Source organism: Protomyctophum parallelum (assembly GCF_964188405.1).
Source record: "Protomyctophum parallelum genome assembly, chromosome: 21".
Lineage (NCBI taxonomy): Eukaryota > Metazoa > Chordata > Actinopteri > Myctophiformes > Myctophidae > Protomyctophum > Protomyctophum parallelum.
This window is the reverse complement of record NC_139713.1, coordinates 8198099-8220748: the sequence shown is the minus strand read 5'-3', so window position 1 is coordinate 8220748 and position 22650 is coordinate 8198099. Positions and strand designations below refer to the sequence as shown.

The 22650-nt window shown below is 43.6% G+C and overlaps 1 protein-coding gene across 1 annotated transcript; it reads left to right on the top strand.

Annotated features, from left to right (window-relative positions):
- Window positions 1-147: 147 nt before the first annotated feature.
- LOC310879062 (ribosome-releasing factor 2, mitochondrial-like) lies at window positions 148-21124 on the top strand. The gene is made up of 20 exons (XM_083793490.1): window positions 148-270; window positions 359-437; window positions 846-891; window positions 1056-1153; window positions 1785-1910; window positions 2439-2527; window positions 3173-3261; window positions 3365-3425; window positions 3624-3809; window positions 5248-5328; window positions 7710-7858; window positions 10015-10155; window positions 12756-12855; window positions 13699-13885; window positions 16500-16576; window positions 16982-17120; window positions 17701-17910; window positions 18639-18754; window positions 19518-19700; window positions 20898-21124. The coding sequence occupies exons 1-20, from the start codon at window positions 229-231 to the stop codon at window positions 21024-21026; spliced, it is 2328 nt and encodes a 775-aa protein (XP_083649616.1). The 5' UTR covers window positions 148-228; the 3' UTR covers window positions 21027-21124.
- Window positions 21125-22650: the final 1526 nt, after the last annotated feature.

Sequence of the window (22650 nt, the reverse complement as noted above, 5' to 3'; positions counted from 1 at the left end):
GTGTTATAAATGTTTGTGTCATTATTTATTATCACTTAAAATAACTTAAATATTAATCTAATTAAACACTCATTAAGTACACGAACGACTTGTTTAAGTGTGATCAATTATAGGTGTACTATTCATGGTAATCTTATGTAAATACTGTGTGTTTTTAGATCACTGTGACTTCACCAATGTTGTGGATCAGCTGTCATATTTTAAGGACTGAGTTCGTATCATTTGACGATGCGACTTAAAGCCTGTGGGAGTTTTGGAGTCATGCTTTGGGTAAGATATTATTTGTGATCACATGATGCACTAACAGTCTATTTAAATAATATTCTCGTTCTAAAAATGGTTTCATTTATATTCACAGGGTAGGAGCTTAATATTTAGTCATGTGTGCAGATGGAGACTGAGTCATCATGTACAAAGACAATACAGCTTTTTGCCAGGTATGTTTGCTTCATTTATCAGTTTAGATTTTAATTCAAATGTCTGGTTTTCTGTAACAGCATATTATGTTTATGTTTATTCTGCTTTGAGCATGATCACATGTTTAAAAAGACAGGTGTTATTTGAAACACTGAATTATTTTGTGGATATAAAAAATCTAAATATTTAAAATCTAAATAATGCAATTGCCTATCTAAAAATCTAATAACATAAAACACTCAAATCCACTCAAACCCATTATCGTTTAACACACATTTGGTTTGGTGGATTGGTGATTTCTTGTAGCTCTCACAGTTCGGCATATTGGAACGTCCAGTGTGTTTGCGTTCCTTGTTTGGTGACCAGATATTGTCCCATCATTAAATTGCTACCTAATAATATGTACCTAAATGTTTAATTTGTCCTAGATGATGTCAAGTCAGTCCGAGCTCTGGTCACTCCGGACATATCAAAGTAAGTTGTGCATTCTGCAAACATCAGGTTTAAAATAATGATATGTAAGTCATTTGATTCGACTACAGATTAGCGGGTGAAGATGGATGCATGGATGGATGGATGTGATGTGATATGATATGAAAATGGTTGAAAACGTTTAAACCCCTGCTCTAAACCTACAGGATTCGGAACATTGGCATCATGGCTCACATCGACGCCGGGAAAACCACCACCACAGAGAGGATGCTCTATTACTCGGGGTATACCCGGGCACTAGGAGGTGAGGACACTAGTGACTAGTGGTTGACTTATCCTTATGGTGTGTGTGTCTGTTGTAGCTGTCTAGAAATGGGTCTTATCTGTGAGTCTGTTTGTACGGGGCTAGCTAATGGCGCAAACTGCTGCACCCGATCAGTACTTCAAGTACGTACGTCCATGTATTTGGGCATCGCATTTCGGAAATGACATGCCCAAAATAGGGACACCGGGTTGAAAGGGGTTAAATGCTTTTTAATAAATAGAAAATAATGTTTTATTGACCTTTAATTTAATCAGGGAAGACCACTGAGAGGATGCTCTCTTTTGCAAGTACAACATGATCATACAACACACTTTTATATAAAGTGCAATATAGTGAACAATATAAAGAAAACATCATAATGAAAATACATACTGTAGGGGCTATACATAAAGCAGGTACAGTCCCTAATGTAATGTATCCTCAAGCAGTGCCTTAAATGTGTCTGGGGCATAATAATAGATGAAAGCTTTCAGGTGGTTTACAAATTCTTTGTAATCTAATATTTAACTTTATAATTAGTCAATGAAATGGAGCTGAAACCCTGCCAGATAATGGAGTCCTACACCATCATGTCTGTCTCTCCCTTTCCCTGCTTGCCTTGGTGTGTTAGATGTGGACGACGGGGACACAGTGACAGACTTCATGGTCCAGGAGAGAGAGCGGGGCATCACCATCCAGTCAGCGGCAGTCACCTTCGACTGGAAAGGCCATCGGATCAACCTCATAGATACTCCAGGTGAAATGCAGTCTGCAAAGAAAACGTTCATCAAACAATCTACCGCATGTCCTGGATCAAATAATGCAGTTTTTCACATGTAATAATACATGTTTTTCTTTCGCTGTATTCTGTATCTTAACCCATTCTGACCGGGCACCCATTTTGGTGTTGGCATCATGTCGTGCTTTAGCTATTGAAAAATAGCAGATCTACAAGCTCATATCGCGCCACCGAGTGGCGCGATACGAGCTTGTAGGTCTGCTATTTTTGAAAAATCGAAGAGCGACTGACATTTTTAGAATCTGATCTCAGGTCAGAATGGGTTCATCAGACCAGTGTGTGTCCGGCGGAAACCTCGTATGAATCTGATCTCAGGTCAGAACTGGGTTAACTGACTGAATTTCCCTTGTGGAATCAATAAAGGTCTTAAATGATGTATTAATTCAATGTGTGTGTGTGTGTGTGTGTGTGTGTGTGTGTGTGTGTGTGTGTGTGTGTGTGTGTGTGTGTGTGTGTGTGTGTGTGTGTGTGTGTGTGTGTTTTCAGGTCACGTTGACTTTACACTAGAGGTGGAGCGAGCACTTCGTGTTTTGGATGGAGCTGTTGCAGTGATCGATGCTTCTGCTGGTGTGGAGGTTAGTAGATGTTAGCCTCTTCCTAGTCTTAGATGGAGTGCCACAACTTTTGTATTTTTCCAGTTTTTCATGTGTCTATGACATGACAGTACTTCATTAGACAGACAGACAGACACCCTGGAGTCATTTTTATGTGGAATGATGTATCCCCTTTGTATTTAGGGTTTCTTCCTGGAGGCTGAACCCTTATCAGTCAAACGTGCCAATGAAAAAGACAGTAATATATATAGTGACATGACATTATCAGCCCCTCCCCTAACCCCTCCCCCTGTACCATACAACTACAGCTGTGGGTGTGGCTTAAGTTCAGGTGGATCACCACCCACCAGGCATACTTAATGAACTGGTGGGCGACATTTGAACAAATACTATACACTTTCTTTTTGAAAAACGTCTTCTTATATAACAATAAGACCTGATGATCATGTTTTAGGGTGGAAAAAAAATCATGGCACTCCATCTTTAAGCAGCCTTTCTATTTGCAGTATAAAAGCAGATAACAAAAGCATCAAAAAAAGTAAAATTATAATATGTCGGCCAAACCGATATACAGGTCCAGCTCTAGTATAGACGTGTGTATTGCTATATGATTTACAACATTATGAATCTGTGCTGTATTTTCATGTGATGGTGTGTTGTCATCAGGCCCAGACTCTGACAGTGTGGAGGCAGGCAGAGAAGCACCAGGTTCCCTGTATTTGTTTCCTTAATAAGATGGACAAGCCTGCCTCAAAGTAAGCTTTGTATACCACAACTGTTCTTCTGTCTACTGTTTGTTTTATCAGATGTATGTTGTGGAAGTCAAACTTTTAAAACCCCTTTAATTATTTCCCCTAGCTTATCTTTTTCACTTGAGAGCATAAAGGACAAGTTGAATGCCACTCCTCTTCTCCTTCAGGTAATTATCAAGAATAAATCACTATACAAACATTAAATGCGGTGAGTGCAGAAATCTACTGTATGTGGTATTACACGACAGCATTTAAATTTGGTTTTCTTAAAGAACTGTAAAGCTTAACTTTCACTGTTTCCGTCTGAATCATGCACTAATGCAACGAACATGAAGCTCAATTTGACGAACTATTCCATTTTGCAGATTCCAATCGGTAGTGGAAAGAGCTTCGCAGGATTGGTTGACTTAATAACCAAGCAGAAAATCTTCTGGAAGACGACATCCCGGGAAGACGACGGACGTACATTCGAGATGAAACCGCTGAGTCCGTCCGATAACGCAGAACTCCTACAAGAGGCTAAAGAAGCCAGAGCTGACTTGATTTGGCGGGTTCGAGTCACAATATTGTCACATCCATGACATTTATCCACAGGAACCCTAGTGTCTCTATTCTGGGCATTCACACAATTGTCAATTTAGGCATTTAGCAGAAGCTCTTATCCAATAAGCAAGGTAATCACATCAAATGCAGAGAGACAGTGCAGTGCCTCAGTAAAGTTTAAACCAGGATTGCAGGTAAAACAGGAACCTAGCATCAGTCTAAACAATATAATGTTAATTGACATTTAACATTGTGGTAAAAAAATAAAACTAACCAAAAAACAAGCCTATGCAACAAAAACATAGAGAACAAAATCTGTCTGTAGTCTGTACAGTCGTCATACAATAACTCGGTCAGTCGACTCGTAAGCATCAATCGAACAGAAGGTGACAGGATCGGGTACGGTACGGGGAGAGGTCATAATAAGTGATCATTCTGTGAAAATGATCGATCAACAAGCTTGCAAACTTGTCGTGTTGTGAGACATTGTGAGCTTTTAGATCGGCTGTTTTCAGTGAAAAGATTTGGTGTAGAGGGAAAAGGGGAGGGGCCCAAAAACCCCTGGGGGACCCCTTGGGGTCAATGAAGTAATTGTAGTGTAGTGGTTAACATTGACACCACTGTAGACCACTGTGTCTGTGCTAGCAAAATGTTATGATTATTCTGTATCTATTTAGTATTTACTAATCATAAGAGAGCTAGTGGAGATCGACATAAGATAAAATAATATAGTCTGCACACTGGCAATATGCTCCACGTTCTGTTTGTTTGTTGTCGAACGTGCAGCATGTTGTCAGTGTGAGAACTCTACTAGTTTTATTTCCCCAATATCTTGCAAGTATGATTGAACCCTACAAACCCTCCCGCGCACTCAGATCAGCCAACGCAGGGAAGCTGGAAGTACCCTCACTAAAAACGCCGGGACAACGCTCCACACGTCCCAAACTCTTCTCCCTTCTGGCTCCAAAACTGTGGAATGCACTTCCCATTGCAGTCAGAACTGCAGCATCACTCCCAATCTTCCGCCGTAGTCTGAAAACCCACCTTTTTAGACTCTATCATGGCCCATAGCACTTACCCTACCCCCTTAGATAGCATTTCTGTAGACTTAGATAGCATCTGATACAGACTTATAGCATGTTATGTAGACGGCACTATAATTGCATTATATATAGTCATAGCACGCCATAGTACATATGTATAGCATAGTAGTATATATATATATATATAGAGTTTATATGTATAGTCTCATAATATAGATATTCCACTGTTACTTTCTTAGCCTACGCATGTTTTATGATAAATGCTTTTGTGATGTATTCCCATGCTTTTGTTCTTGATTATTGTAAGTCGCTCTGGATTAAGAGCGTCTGCTAAATGCCTAAATTGTAAATAGTAAATTGTATTTTATTGACTAAGTTCTCTTTCTGTTGTTGCCATTGACAGGTTGCTGATCTAGATGATGACTTTGCTGAATTGTTGTTGGCTGACTTTGCTGATGATTGTGATGCCATTCCTCCCATCAAGGTAAAGCACTGTGATGTAAAAGCCTGGGGAACCTCTTAACTCATTCTGGGCGGGAACCCCCTTTGGTGTTGTAAGCATTATGTTATAGTTTAGCTATTGAAAAAATAGCAGATCTCATAGCTCATACTGTAGATCTGCTATTTTTGAAAAATCTTAAAAATGTGGTGCAAATCTTTGAATATATATTCTTTCAGAGTGAACGTTTTTAACCCTGGAACAACATATTTTCAGATGGGGGTCGGCGGCCAATTACATATACTTCGGGGGTCCTTTGACATGAAAATGTTTGAGAACGACTGACATACGACTAACCCATGTAGAAACATGGGTTTGTCAGGATTTAGAAGACATTAGAATCATCCTCAGGACTGATGATCCTGTTTAGTTACAGTACTTGCAGATAAAACGATATTCATCAGAACATTGTAATAATAATAATAATAATAAAACTTTATTTGTATAGCACCTTTCATGACATCAAATGCAGCTCAAAGTGCTTTACAGAACAATGGAGAATAAAATAAAAGCAAAGCATAAAAGAAAAGCAAGGCAACGACATTAAAAAACAAGCAGTAATGCAATACAGTGAGGACATGAATAAGATCACTTAAAGGCAATGTTGTAGAAGTGGGTCTTGAGCTGAGCTTTAAAAATGTCTACAGAGGCTGCCTGACGAAGGTACAGAGGGAGCTTGTTCCATGCCGATGGCCCGTAGAAGCAAAAAGCTGCTTCCCCGTATTTTTTAGTTGCCATTTTTTTAGGCAAAGCGAGCAGGCCAGCAGTGGAAGACCTTAGCGGGCGGTTTGGGACATATTTAGGCAAGCAGTCATGTAGGTAGGAAGGTGCGAGACCATTGAGGGCTTTATAGACAAGTAAAAGAATTTTAAAATCAATCCTAAAAACAACCGGAAGCCAGTGCAGTGATGCCAAAACTGGAGTAATATGTTCTCTCATCTTAGTTCTAGTTAAAACTCTGGCTGCTGCATTTTGGACAAGTTGTAATCTGTCAGTTGTTTTCTTAGGCAGTCCTGAAAAAAGTGCATTGCAGTAATCAAGCCGAGAGAAAACAAAGGCGTGGATTAGCGTTTTTGCATCGTCCAAGGACACATAGGCTCTGATTCGTGCAATATTTCTAAGGTGAAAAAAGGCAATCTTGGTAACATGATTAATGTGTGAATTAAAATTCAATTCGGAATCAATAATAACCCCCAGGTTCTTTACTGTACTGTTACTGTCTACAGTCAGGTTGCCAAGTCTGCTTAATATTGATTCTTTCTGCTCACTAGAGCCGATTATGAGAACTTCTGTCTTGTCCTCATTTAGCTTGAGAAAGTTCTCACTCATCCAACATTTGATGCTAGACAGACAGGTAAGCAGCGGGTCTAAAGCACAGGGATCATCTGGAGCCACAGATAGATATAATTGGGTATCATCAGCATAGGAATGAAAATTGACTCCGTGATTGGCAATGAGTTCGCCCAGTGGCAGTATGTACAAGGAGAAAAGCAGAGGGCCAAGAATCGAGCCCTGTGGAATACCAGAACTGATGTCGTGTTTGTCTGAGTCAAACTCGGCTAGATTGACAAAGTAACTTCTGTTTGATAGGTAGGAGGAAAACCAGGACAGGGCCGTACCAGACAGGCCTATCCAGTGCTCCAGACGCTGTATTAAAATTGAGTGATCAATCGTGTCAAATGCAGCCGTTAAATCTAGAAGTAAGAGAACGGATACATGTTTCTTGTCAGCAGACACCCTCAGATCATTCATTACTTTTACAAGTGCTGTTTCTGTGCTGTGGCCTTTCCTAAAGCCAGATTGGAATTTGTTGTGTACATTATTGTTCTGTAGAAACACATCCAATTGATGAAAGATACATTTTTCTAAAACCTTGCCCAGAAAGGGTAGATTTGAAATGGGTCGATAGTTACCCAAAACAGAGGGATCAAGATTGTGTTTCTTGAGAAGGGGCTTAACTACAGCAGTCTTCAGTGAGTCTGGGAAGACGCCTGATTGTAGAGAGCTGTTTACAATTTTTAGGATATCTCCAATCACACTGTCTAAGACTTCTTTGAGAAAGTTGGTGGGAATTGTATCTAATGAACAGGAGGATGATGTCATCTGTGATATAGTTTTGCGGAGTTCGTCTTCCTCAATTTCGCAGAACGATGATAGGCTCCCCCTGGAGAGATCTACCCTGGGACCATTTGCTGCTGTTTGACGGTTTGCGCTAGCAGTAGCACCATTCTTAATATCGGCTCTAATGTTTGAAATTTTGTTGTCAAAAAAGCATGCAAACTCATTACACTTAGCTTATTCATCAGAACATTGTAGGAGTTATTTATGTGTTGTTGACCATTTTGACCCTATTTTCCACGTTTCAGCTCCAGGAGGCCTTACGGCGTGTGACTCTGGCTCGTAAAGCTCTCCCGGTGCTCTGTGGAAGCTCTCTGAAAAACAAAGGCGTCCAGCCTCTTCTGGACGCCATCACGGCCTACCTCCCTGACCCCAGTGAGAGGCACCACGACGTGGTGTGAGTCCCTCTGTTCATTCACCCACACACCTAACCCTACCTCCCTGACCCCAGTGAGAGGCACCACGACGTGGTGTGAGTCCCTCTGTTCATTCACCCACACACCTAACCCTACCTCCCTGACCCCAGTGAGAGGCACCACGACGTGGTGTGAGTCCCTCTGTTCATTCACCCACACACCTAACCCTACCTCCCTGACCCCAGTGAGAGGGACCACCACGTGGTGTGAGTCCCTCTGTTCATTCACCCACACACCTAACCCTACCTCCCTGACCCCAGGGAGAGGCACCACCACGTGGTGTGAGTCCCTCTGTTCATTCACCCACACACCTAACCCTACCTCCCTGACCCCAGTGAGAGGCACCACCACGTGGTGTGAGTCCCTCTGTTCATTCACCCACACACCTAACCCTACCTCCCTGACCCCAGTGAGAGGCACCACCACGTGGTGTGAGTCCCTCTGTTCATTCACCCACACACCTAACCCTACCTCCCTGACCCCAGGGAGAGGCACCACCACGTGGTGTGAGTCCCTCTGTTCATTCACCCACACACCTAACCCTACCTCCCTGACCCCAGTGAGAGGCACCACGACGTGGTGTGAGTCCCTCTGTTCATTCACCCACACACCTAACCCTACCTCCCTGACCCCAGTGAGAGGCACCACCACGTGGTGTGAGTCCCTCTGTTCATTCACCCACACACCTAACCCTACCTCCCTGACCCCAGGGAGAGGCACCACCACGTGGTGTGAGTCCCCTCGTTCATTCACCCACACACCTAACCCTACCTCCCTGACCCCAGTGAGAGGCACCACCACGTGGTGTGAGTCCCTCTGTTCATTCACCCACACACCTAACCCTACCTCCCTGACCCCAGGGAGAGGCACCACCACGTGGTGTGAGTCCCCTCGTTCATTCACCCACACACCTAACCCTACCTCCCTGACCCCAGTGAGAGGCACCACGACGTGGTGTGAGTCCCTCTGTTCATTCACCCACACACCTAACCCTACCTCCCTGACCCCAGTGAGAGGCTCCACCACGTGGTGTGAGTCCCTCTGTTCATTCACCCACACACCTAACCCTACCTCCCTGACCCCAGGGAGAGGCACCACGACGTGGTGTGAGTCCCTCCGTTCATGCACAGCAGTGTTGTTTTGATTTTAGTTTTAGTCATAGTCTTTTGAATAGTTTTAATTTAGTTTTAGTCACCTGGAATGTCTTAGTGTTTTTTTAGTCGACTAAATGTCAGGCGGTTTTAGGTGACTAAATCTCCAGTTGATTTAGTCGACAAAAATGTATTTTGGCGGGCCTTGTCGTAATGACTGATTTTACACTTGATGAAAATAGCAGATCCACAAGCTCACAATGCGTCACACTAGTTTTAGTCATCATAGCTTAGTTTTAATTTAGTTTCTATTTAGTTTTTGTCAGTGAAAAAAAGGTAATCGACGAACATTGTTCGTCTTAGTTTTAGTCGACGAAAACAACACTGATGCACACCTCACACCTACAGGATACAGTATTTCACTACATGAACCATATTGTTTTGCATATTATATTAGGCATAACAACACTGCAATTCTCCTCAGAGAACTTGGAGAGGACCAAGAGTAGACTTTGGTTGACCAAACGAAGCATATAAGGGTTTATTTAAGTGGTTAAGGATCCATTAAAATGGTTGTCCATTTTGGCCTTTTCTTACTATATATTATATTAACTATATATTTGTCATTCACTCATACAAGTACAAGCAGCAAGTGTTGGTGTGGCATGCTCCAAACTAAGACTGCTATAGCAATGAAAATAACAAATGATCTACAACAAGATATAAAACAAATTCAGGACAAAAAAAAGGACAAGTAAAGGTAAAGCCTTTTTGCGGCAATTGTATAGTTTGCATAGTTCAACTCCAATCTGCAGGAGCTTTTGAAGGCGCTAGAGTCGGCAGCTTTTTGACCGACACCCTACGCCAAACCCTAACCTAAGCGCAATCACGACACAACGCATGTCGGACAAACGCATGTCGGACCAACGCATGTCGGGAGCGACGGGTGATTTCCACATGATGTCGGTCTTTGGGTGTGTCGGATAAGCGTGTGCACCCCATTTTGGCACCTCTAAGATAGTGTCTTGGGTCCTTTCTCTCTACAGAAGGTGGTACAAGGATGACCTGTGCGCTCTAGCGTTTAAGGTGGTCCATGACAAGCAGCGTGGTCCCATGGTGTTCCTGCGCATCTACTCCGGTACCATGAAGGCCCAGACGGCGGTCCACAACATCAACAGAAACAACACGTACGTACACGGTGGAGCCCACTGACCTCCCATTTCCATTAGGGTGACATCTAGCAGTGTTGTTCTTGGCAGCACATTTCTATTTACTTGCGCAAGCAGAGCGCGCAAGTAATAATTTTGCCCGGTCTTCGTTCACCGTGACAGCCAACCCGCCATTTGATGTGTATGCAAAAAAAACAGCAAATCCGTGCCTGGTTTGCTGGGACCAGATTACATAAATGACCATATGTCTTAGGTCATCATTTAGAGCTAGTCATACGTATACTATACATAATCAGTAAAATATAATAGCAAATTGTGCCTGATCTGCTGGGACCAGAGTACGTGGTGTGTATATGTATGACTAGCTCTCAATGATGACGTAAGAAATAATTATGGTCATTTGTGTAATCTGGTCCCAGCAAACCAGGCACAAATCTGCTGTTTTATTTGCATACGCATCAAATGGCGGGTTGGCTGTCACGGTTTTTGGCGCAAAGTAACCACAGTATACCGCTAATCAACTTACAACTACATACTCTATATAGTATATGTATATGTATACGTATGTCTTACGTCATCATTTAGAGCTAGTCATACGTATACTATATACATAACCAGTAAAAATAAAATAGCAAATTGTGCCTGATCTGCTGGGACCAGAGTACGTGGTGTGTGTATGACTAGCTCTCAATGATGACGTAAGAAATATGGTCATTTGTGTAATCTGGTCCCAGCAAACCAGGCACAAATCTGCTGTTTTATTTGCATACGCATCAAATGGCGGGTTGGCTGTCACGCAAAGTAACCACAGTATACCGCTAATCAACTTACAACTACATACTCTATATAGTATATGTATAGGTATGTCTTAAGTCATCATTTAGAGTTAGTCATACGTATACTATATACATAATCGGTAAAATAAAATAGCAAATTGTGCCTGATCTCCTGGGACCAGAGTACGTGGTGTGTAATGTGTATATGTATGACTAACAAATAAAACAGCAGATTTGTGCCTGGTTTGCTGTGATCAGATTACACAAATGACCATATTTCTTACGTCTTCATTGAGAGCTAGTCATACACACACCACGTACTCTGGTCCCAGCAGATCAGGCACAATTTGCTATTTTATTTTACTGATTATGTATATAGTATACGTATGACTAGCTCTAAATGATGACGTAAGACATATGGTCATTTATGTAATCTGTTCCCAGCAAACCAGGCACGGATTTGCTGTTTTCTTTGCATACACATCAAATGGCGGTTTGGCTGTCACGGTGAACGAAGAGCTAATTAGAGTTGTACACTAGATGAAATAAAAACAATGAAATCAGGATATTAGAAAGAGTAGAACACGTATGTATACATGTAAAAGATAAAGACCTATATATCATTCTTATGTACAGATCACCTAAAACAGACCTTTCGAAATTAAACACATTTCTCGAAAACATGGTAAAGTATTCATCACATAATGATTTATTTTTCTTTAAAAAACTAAAAAGGGATCCAGAATATATCTACATCGATAAAACTGTATTTCTTATATAGATAGAAACTTGAACCATACTTAATAATACTAGGTGTTTATATGCATAAAGTAGGTAGGTAGCAAATAGTTACACCTAATAATTATAAATTTCAAACGTTCCTTCACAGAGATACTGAGATTTGACAGTTTACAGCGGTCGAAAGTACTTGCGCGCTCTGCTTGCGCACTAGTTGGCCATTTATGGCCTACTAGTGTGCAACAAGCAAGTATGCACTCGACAGAGTGCAGTTCTAGTTTAGTTTTAGTTTCAGTCTTTTGAATAGTTTTCATTTAGTTTGTCAACCTGGAATGTGGTTGGTTGGTTTAGTTTTGGTCGACTAAATATCATACGATTTTAGTCGAAAATGTATTTTGGGGGGCCTTGATGCTGTCGTAATGAGTGTTTTTACACCTGCTGAAAATTGCCGATCTACAAGCTCACGGAGCTTGTAGATCGGCTATTGGAATAACGTGTTCCTTCCACGCGCTAAATCCGCCTGGGGAAACTCCCCCCTGTCAGGTGAAATGAAGCGGCTTGGACTCCTCATGCATAGAAGGAAGCATGAGGTAAGTCCGCTGTCCCCCCAGGTTGGCCCAGGATTACATTAGATGATTGACACTAGGTGAATAAATGGGTCGCAAAATCGTGGGATAAAAATTATTAAAGAGTGCCATCTAGTGACTGAAAGCAATACTACAGTATACACATGGATTAAAGTTTTCAGTCCATGACTGTTTCAGTCATTTGGATTCCATAGTGTCTTGAACTGTGTTCTGTGAAAGCATGCTGCGCAGTGCGCACTGAAAATCGCAGATCTACAAGCGAGCTTGCAGATTGCCTATTTTCGGTTATTTTAAGATGATCAAATATGAATGGTCTCAGAAATGTCAAAAGCAACCTTAATGCCTCAAATCTGTGATTTCTTCAGCTGGTCGGCCTAAAACATCATCATTACATTTTCACTCTTGAGATGTTATTTTGCTTTATGTATACATTTTTCGTCGGCCAGACTTGCTCTGGCCGACTGTGTGTGTGAGCTATATTCCTTCCCATGTGACCATGTGCGTGTGTCATTTGCAGCGAGAGGATGAGCAAACTGATGGTGCCGTTTGCCGACCAGCATGTGGAGATCTCTTCCCTGACCGCTGGAAACATTGCTCTGACTGTAGGCCTCAAGCAGGTACTGTAGCGTCACCCAAAACATCACCATTTGACTGTAGGCCTCAAGCAGGTACTGTAGCGTCACCCAAAACATCACCATCTGACTGTAGGCCTCAAGCAGGTACTGTAGCGTCACCCAAAACATCACCATCTGACCGTAGGCCTTAAGCAGGTACTGTAGCGTCACCCAAAACATCACCATCTGACTGTAGGCCTCAAGCAGGTACTGTAGTGTCACCCAAAACATCACCATCTGACTGTAGGCCTCAAGCAGGTACTGTAGCGTCACCCAAAACATCACCATCTGACTGTAGGCCTCAAGCAGGTACTGTAGCGTCACCCAAAACATCACCATCTGACTGTAGGCCTTAAGCAGGTACTGTAGCGTCACCCAAAACATCACCATTTGACTGTAGGCCTTAAGCAGGTACTGTAGTGTCACCCAAAACATCACCATTTGACTGTAGGCCTTAAGCAGGTACTGTAGCGTCACCCAAAACATCACCATTTGAACTGAAGCAGCACAAAAGTTGCCCGTATACTGCTTAATCCTCTTTTATTTGATCATCTGAAACCTGTAACGTTTATCCCCCGTTAAGGATCATCTCTCCGCATGAGAGAACACATTTGGAATCCCTAAACCGGGAAAGCATCTGTGAAGAAATTAAGAAGATTTGTGCAAACTTTGTTTGAATATGTGTCTTCTCATATGGTGATGTGTTTTCCACTGCTTCGTAGACGTGGACGGGGGACACCATCATGTCTTCTCATATGGTGATGTGTTTTCCACTGCTTCGTAGACGTGGACGGGGGACACCATTGTGTCTTCTCATATGGTGATGTGTTTTCCACTGCTTCGTAGACGGTGACGGGGGACACCATTGTGGCGTCCAAGGCCTCCGCAGCAGCCGCCGCCCGGCGGGCACAGCGAGAATCCGGGGAGGCGAAACACGGAGGAGGTCCGGCCAGTCCGGTGCTGTCGGGGGTGGAGGTCCCTGAGCCGGTGTTCTTCTGCACCATAGAGCCTCCCACCACGGCCAAACAGGCAGGTTGGTGACCATTCGTATTCAGATCAAATCAAATCGTGTGGATATCGGGACCCACGTAGGAATTATCATGGCGTGGCTCAAATGTGGATCTGGAACGTTTGTTAACCAAAGCATAGACGTCTTTACTTTGACTTAATTGATCATACTACAGTGTCACACACGAGCAAACGCTTGAAAAAAAACGATTTTCTTTATTTGAACCCTGAAAGTTGGGTTTTGGATTTGAACCCTGAAAGTTGGGTTTTGGATTTGAACCCTGAAAAGTTGGGTTTTGGATTTGAACCCTGAAAAGTTGGGTTTTGGATTTGAACCCTGAAAAGTTGGGTTTTGGATTTGAACCCTGAAAAGTTGGGTTTTGGATTTGAACCCTGAAAAGTTGGGTTTTGGATTTGAACCCTGACATGTTGGGTTTTGGACATATGAGGTTTCCACCCGACAGCGATCGATGATAGCTTTATTTTGAGGGTAAAGTCTACGGAACTCTTTTCATTTTTCTCTTTTTATTTTATTTTATTTTGTAAGATTAGTTTTTTTGGGGCTTTTATGCCTGGAGGAGAGAGAAGGGGAGTGACACACAGTAAAGGTTGTCGGGATCTGGATTCTGCATTGCAGCCTAGGATGCCCTGCCCAGACCACCACCACCACACCGGCAGCCCGGGACAAGTCTACAGAACTTTCTTTTTGGCTGGAAATACAAACGTCTGGGTTTCCGAGGCTAACAGAACTTTGACAGACGGGTCAAGGCTTTTATCCAAAGCGTTTTACATAGAGAACCTCATTGTTCCCATAGACAGACAGCCCAGACGGCCCAGGCGGCCAAATACATATAATTTTGGGGGTCCCGTCCTTGACATGAAAATGTTCGAGAACGACTGGACATAGAAACATTCAGAAAACTGTCAGGATTTTAGAAGACATTTTTGTAGAATCGTCCTCGGGTCTAAGATGGGTTAATATCTCTGATTGTTCCCGTCTGTCTGCTCTACTACCCCTGAGCTACTGGTGGCGGTGCTGCTGCTGCCGCCGCCGCCATCCTTGCTGCCGCCGTCTGTTTCTTCTGGTTCCCCTTCTTGGCGAAGCGCATGTTCTTCCTCACCTTGGGGTCCAGTCCGCGCAGCGACTCGTAGCGTGCAGACCCGGGCCTCTTGATGCCGTTCCTGTGGGCCTTACGAGACTGGTTGTGACTGGTGTGGTTCTTGGACTTTGCCATCGTGTGCCTCAGGAGATTCTGTCACACGGGTCAGAATTACGAGCGGAAGAGAGCAAAATCGTGCAGCGGGGAGAATATCAATTATCATGTGATCACATAACATGTCATCATGACGTCATCCATGACGTATCTGACTGTGACATATGATTCCATATTTGGGAAAGGTTTCCTGATCTTGAGTGCTGGAGATGCTGATGTCATATTATGCCATTATGTCATACATCATAATAATGGAAATTATGGCACCAGCATGATGACATGAAAACCCCATAGACCCACATGACGTCAGTGGTTAGAAACCCTGTACTAGGGCACGGTGGCACAGTTGGTAGTGCTGTCGCCTCACAGCTAGAAGGTCCTGGGTTCGATTCCCGCTCGGGGCGCTGTGGGTGCTGGCGGCGTGTGTCCTCCTCCGCGTCATCAGTGCCCATACCCGAAGGCGGGGTTGGCGAAAGGGCCTTTCTGTGTGGAGTTTGCATGTTCTCCCCGTGTTCCCTAGGGTAGGTACCCTCACAAAAACATGCAGTAATCCTGGTCTCTAAACTGCCTCCCCCTGGCCAGCCGGGGCGCCTGATGGAGGGGAAAGGAACTGGTTGGAATAACGTGTTCCTTCCACGCGCTACGTCCAACCAGGGAAACTCCCCCCTGTCAGGTGTAAAGGAGCAACTTGGACACTCAAGCATGAAGGAAGCATGAGTTAAGTCCGTTGCTCTCCCCAGGTTGGCGGAGGGTGTGTAGAGCCCAGGATCACATTAGATGATTGACACAGGGGTGAAAAATGGGTTACAAAATCGTGGGATAAAAAGAAAAAAAAAGAAACCCTGTATTAGACTGTACAGTTGTAAGCCACGCTGTGGTGCTTTAGTTTAGGAGGTTAGTGGTCTATAACGGTCTGTCTGGGTATCTATCTATCACAAGGGTCAGATCAGGCTGAAACCGTGCTCAAACTTGGAGACAGATCATGTCATAAACACGCCATAGATCAGTTGTTCCCAAACTTTTTCATGTCAAGGACCCCTAAATTGACACTAATTAACCCGCAGAGCCCCATTTGAAAAATACATGCCAGGGACCCCCATAAGAGAAGATTTTGACGGCTCTAGCAGTGATTCTCAACCCGTTTAATTTCAAGGACCCACCAGTTTGATATGCATTAGTCTACAGACCCCCATATAATAGCATTTCTATCTCTGGGACCCCAATTTATATTGTGTGTTAATGTTAATGTAACTCTGAGAGTGTACAAATGGAACTAAATGGACCCATTTGTACACTCTCGGAGTTACAGACCCATAAGGGTCCATTTGGTTTCTAACTATCATTTAGCGGGGGACCCCCTAGAACTTCCTCAAGGCCATAGATCACTCACATCATCTTACTCATGTTTTTATCCCCCCCTCCCAGATCTTGACAATGCACTCACCTGCCTTCAGAGAGAAGACCCCAGCCTTAAAGTCAGGATTGATCCCGACTCTGGACAGGTAATGCCATCATGCTGAATGATTAGTCATTACTATTGACCAATCATTACTATTGTCATTTATAATATCTTTCTGCATTTTAATCATCCAATAATGTGATGTATTTCTGTTTCTGTATAAGCCATCATGTTTATTGTACTAAATGTTTCATAAAGCTGCTGTAAGGCTTGGTGAATAACCAAGTGTTCATTCAATGTGACCTACTGTTCTCAGACCATCCTGTGTGGAATGGGAGAGCTGTGTGAGCTGTTCATTCAATGTGACCTACTGTTCTCAGACCATCCTGTGTGGAATGGGAGAGCTGTGTGAGCTGTTCATTCAATGTGACCTACTGTTCTCAGACCATCCTGTGTGGAATGGGAGAGCTGTGTGAGCTGTTCATTCACTGTGACCTACTGTTCTCAGACCATCCTGTGTGGAATGGGAGAGCTGCACATCGACATCATCCACGACCGCATCAGACGGGAGTACGGCATCCAGACATACCTGGGTCCACTGCAGGTGGCCTACAGGGAGACCATACTGCACCCCGTATCTGCTACAGGTACAATACTACCCAGAAACATATTGTTTTATTTATTTTTGACTCCAAGGAACAGCAATGTCCGTGTTCACCTATGTGACGTTAATGTGACTGAGCACCAGTATGACTATGAGTACCAGTAGGGGCGCTGTTGTGCCAGAAACAGAGAGAGAGAGATAGTGCTGCACTGTTGCCTGCTAATGAGAGACAGAGAGGAGGGGGGAGGGGGGGGGGAGTGGAGTTGCAACACTCAATTCACACGGGTGTGATTTTTTTTAAATTATGATTATACAAAAATAATTGCGATTAGACGATTAATTACAGAGGGTATGCGCGAACGCCTACTGAGTGGCAAAAATACGTCCAAACAGAAAAGTCCTATTTGATTGCATTAAACAACGTTAAACATTCACCTTGGCTTCCACTCGATTTGCCATTCACTTTATGCATGCACATACCCTCTATTGTGACAGGCCTAGGTACAACATGTAAACATACAGGGGAGACGCTTCTCCAACTCTGGTAAATCTGGTACAACAGGTCCAATATAGACATGAAGGTTGTTGTTGTAAGGATTCATCCGGTACTGTTCCAAATGCAGACACGCTGGACCGCCAGGTCGGGGACAGACGGAACGTAGTGACGGTGGAGCTGTCTCTGTGTCCTGTGGAGGACGAGGACGACGTGGCGTCTTCCAGCAGCAGCAGCGCGTCTCGCTGTGAGACCACCTTCCACCAGGAGGTGGAGAGGCTGCTGTCGCCGGAGCTGAAGGAGGCCGTGACCAACGGAGTGCACAGCTCTTACCTCCAAGGTACATAACTTAGGTTAAAGGTTCTGAGTCGCCACGGCTGATTTCTGACTGTCATTTGGGTTCCATAGAAGTCAGCAGCGTGTCTTCTTCTTCAAAAGTAGCAGATCTTCAAGCTCGAAATGCTTTGCAAAACTACATGTTTTGGAGTTTGTCGATCTGCTACTTTTGCTGTTTTTGAATTTGAATCCTGAAAAGTAACCATTTTCCACCTGACAGATGATATTAAACTTGCACACATGAATATACATAAATGTTTCCCTCTAAAGTATTCTTCTGTTCAGACTTTAGACAGATAGAGAATTATATGGAGATGGGAGGTTTCTGCCCGACAGCAATGATATTACTGTATATCATTTTGCTGCAGATTTTAACCCATTCTGGGCGGGAACCCCTTTTGGTGTTTTAAGCATTATGTTATGCTTTAGCTGTTGGAAAAATAGCAGATCTCAGCTTGTAGATCTGCTAATTTTGAAAAATCATGAAAATGTGCCGCAAATATTTGAATATATTCTTTCAGAGCGGACGTTTTAGCTCAAATATTTGCTTCTATGGGGGAACAACATATTTTCAGATGGGGGTCGGCGGGCCAATTTCATATATATTTGGGGGTCCTTGACATGAAAATGTTTGAGAACCACTGACACAGAAACATAGGGTTTTTCAGAAAACTGTCAGATTTGTAGAATCGTCCTCAGGTCTTAATGTAGTTTGTCTGCTTGCTGTTTCAGGCCCATTACTAGGCTATCCAGTCCAGGCTGTGTCTACGTTGATCCAGAGAGTGAGCATTGAACCTGGTACTTCTCCAGCCATGGTGTCTGCCTGTGTCTCTCGCTGCATGCTCATGGTAAAAAAAAATACAACTGAATCTTTCATCCATTTTTACTTTTATCGTTTTCACCCCTGTGTCAATTATCTAATGTGATCCTGGGCTCTACACACCCTCAAGCAACGGACTTGAACTCATGCTTCCTTCATGCATGAGTGTCCTTTACACCTGACAGGGGGGAGTTTCCCTGGTTGGACGTACTGTAGCGTGTGGAAGGAACACGTTATTCTGACCAGTTTTATTGTTTTGAACGCATTTAGACCCGATGCCTTCTGCCTTTCAAAAAAAAGAAAAAGCAGACGTACAATGGGCGTGGAGTGGTGACACTGCAAGGTTGTAAATCATATCAAGCTTGTATTTCTGCAACAATTCTTTTTATAGCTGACGCTATAATCTAAAATCATACGGATGCTTTCCCGGTTTGAATGGATGATAGTTTTATTTTTTCTTTGCCACGGCGCAGTGGTAAAATGGACCCGTCAGGGTCCATTTGGTTCAGAACTATCATTTAGCTGGGGACCCCCTGGAACTCCCTCAAGGACCCCTGGGGGTCCCCGGGAACCACTGGTATATACTATACGTTTTTGTGTAGCAGTCTTGTTTTCTCTTGTATATATTTTTTGCTCTATGCTTTGCAGCACTTTGGTAAACCCTGGTGGTTTATTTGGCATGCTTTCATTCATAGAAGACAACGCAGACCTTCTATTGAATCCAAAATGACTGAAATCAGTCGTGGTGACGTGACGGAGAACTTTAATTAATTCATGAACTTACACTACAGGCTCTTAAGCAAGCCGGGGGCCAGATCCTGGAGCCCATGATGTCCCTGGAGGTGACGGTGCGAGAGGAGCATCTGAGCACGGTGCTGGGGGACCTGGCCCAGCGCCGAGGGGCCGTGAAGGACATCCAGAGCCGCCGCGACCACAAAGTGCTGCTCGCCACAGTTCCCCTGGCCGAGACGATGGTGGGTTTAGAAGAAATCACCTTGGAAACACCTCTAGAAATGTAGTTGGCTATCTATAAAGTTTGATTTAAAGATGGAGTGCTGTGATCCCCCCTAAAACAGGTATTATGATTATACTAGGAGGAAGATTTATTTAATTAATACAGTGTTAAAACTGTTTGTATGTGGCCACACCCACCAGTTCATTAAGTATACATGGTTTTCCCCTTAGCACCACCCACCTGAACTTAAGCCTTGCCCACAGCTGTTGTATGAGCACGAAAACAGCATGGTTGTTTTTCACCACCTGTGCGCAACCTAACACAAACACACACGCACGTATTAACTGTATATATGATGATTTCGGGTGTGCCAGTACAGTACAGTGACAGTACAGTAGAGGGACCGCCACACGGTAACTCTCATTTCTCAATCGTTTCGTTTCGGCGGCCCGGCCCGGCCGCCTGGGCGCGTTCCTGGGGGTCTGGAACTCTGTATCTAAATATTGAATCAAGCTTTAACCCATTCTGAACGGGCACCCATTTTGGTGTTGGCATCATGTTATGCTTTAGCTATTTAAAAATAGCAGATCTACAAGCTCATATCGCGCCACCGAGTGGCGCGATACGAGCTTGTAGGTCTGCTATTTTTGAAAAATCGAAGAGCGACTGACATTTCTAGAATCTGATCTCAGGTCAGAATGGGTTCATCAGACCAGTGTGTGTCCGGCGGAAACCTCGTATGAATCTGATCTCAGGTCAGAATGGGTTAAACAACTGTGGGGTGCACACACAAGTCTGAATACCGTAGATGTAGACCTGAGGACGATTCTACAAATGTATGGCGGTTTTCTGAAAAACCTATGTTTCTATATTAGTGGTTCTAAAATGATTTCATGTCAAGGACCCCAGAGATTTTATGTAATTGCCTGTCGATCCCCCATCTGAAAATACGTTGTTCCAGGGACTCCCCAGAAGCAAGGTTTTGAGTTAAAAATGTTCCCTCTGAAAGAATATATATTAAAAGATTTGCACATTTTCAGGATAAAAAACCAAAATAGACCTAGAAGCTCGTAGCGTGGCACTCAGTGCTGTGCTATGAGCTTGTAGATCTGCTATTTTTCAATAGCTAAGGTATAACATAATGCTTATTAAAACACCAAAAGGGGTTCCCTGCCCAGAATGGGTTTTTAACTGAACATGTTTCCATCCATGGCAGGGCTACTCCACCGCCCTGAGGACACTGACGTCGGGAAACGCCACCTTCTCCCTCCAGCTGGACAGCTACGAGCCCATGAACCCTCAGCACCAGAGTGCACTGATGAAGAGAGTGGCAGGCCTGGCCTGACCCTCACATCCTGAACTGATGAAGAGAGTGGCAGGCCTGGCCTGATCCTCACATCCTGAACTGATGAAGAGAGTGGCAGGCCTGGCCTGATCCTCACATCCTGAACTGATGAAGAGGGTGGCAGGCCTGGCCTGACCCTCACATCCTGAACTGATGAAGAGGGTGGCAGGCCTGGCCTGATCCTCACATCCTGAACTCGGTAGAGCTGTGCAACAAATAACCTTCTTTTTCCCCAAACAGACTGTGATCCTGGCTGCCAACATTGGTGAAGTTACACCGTAGAGCAGGGGTGCCCACACGTTTTTGTCTTGAGAGCCACTTTCAAAATGACCAGCTCAACAAGATCTACCCAATGAAAACATTATAATAGCATTGCTGAAAATGGCTTTGGAATAGCGGCGCTGGCATTACATTTAAGACAAATGCACTTGGAATGGGAAAGGGGAGAAATGGAATAGGTAGAGTTTTTTTTGCACAGCAACACTCAAAGCACAAAGTATTGCCCCCCCCCCCCCTGAAGCACCCAGAAGGACCGTCTACATCTGCCTTTTTTCGTTTTGGGCACCAAAACGCAGAAGTGCAAACGCGCTCAACGTTAAAGCCCAGCTGCACGGGGTTTCCTCGTCATACTTCCACGGGTCCGCCTGCAGTCCCTCCTCTTACCTCTAGGGGCCCAGTGCTTCAACGTTGAAGAGCCTCACTGGGGCCTTGAGTTACAAGCTACATAAATGAGCTGTCGGTGAAAGAAAGAGGAAGTCCATCCTTTTTTTCATCAACACTGGACCAGGATCTGCTCATGCTCAGCTGGGAAATGCTAGCTTAAATATTTATTTATGAAACTGTTCCGACCAATTTGTTTTCAAAAGAGTAGAGTAGCTTTATTTGTGTGTATATATGTAATTTCTATGAATGTCAATAGGGAAGTATATGCGAATAAACTTTCAAATATTTTACACGTGGTACTGTAGATGTATCATTTATCACTAGTCACATAAAGCACTACAAAAGTATTTAGTGCAATTATCTTTATTGTTCTGCAGGACTGACTAGGAGACCAATCAATATGCTATTTAGAGTTGAGATTTACTATGGAATGATAAAATGATAAAGTATTGTGAATGTTAGATGATATTGCAATAACTCTTGGATATGTCTGTCCCATAGACTGTAAAAAATATGGACAAAGCGTTCCCCGGGTCTAACATGAACGTAAAATGAAGCCTGACATTCCTTGCACTTGATCCGTTCTGGTCCAGTTGGCCATTGGCTGGCCCAGACAATGAGGCGGGACATCCCCCCCTTCTTCTCCGTTGGTTTTTATTTTGACTCGAGTGGGTGGGGGATCCCGATCATAGACTGTAACGGTAGCCACGCCCCTCAGAACATGCGCAACTTTATGGTCATTTCTTTTATAAATGGGACCATAATTTTCCAAAAAGAATATTATGACATTAGAAATGAAACTTTAAACTAGTGACTGGAAGCAGAAAGTATTCATGACCATGTTTTTATTAAGGTAATAGTCTAGGTGAAGTTGGGCCCAAATACATGGGCCTCTATGGAGCTTTTTGGGTCCAGTCCAGCACCACAACAAGCCATTATATGAACTTTCAGGAAGTCCCGA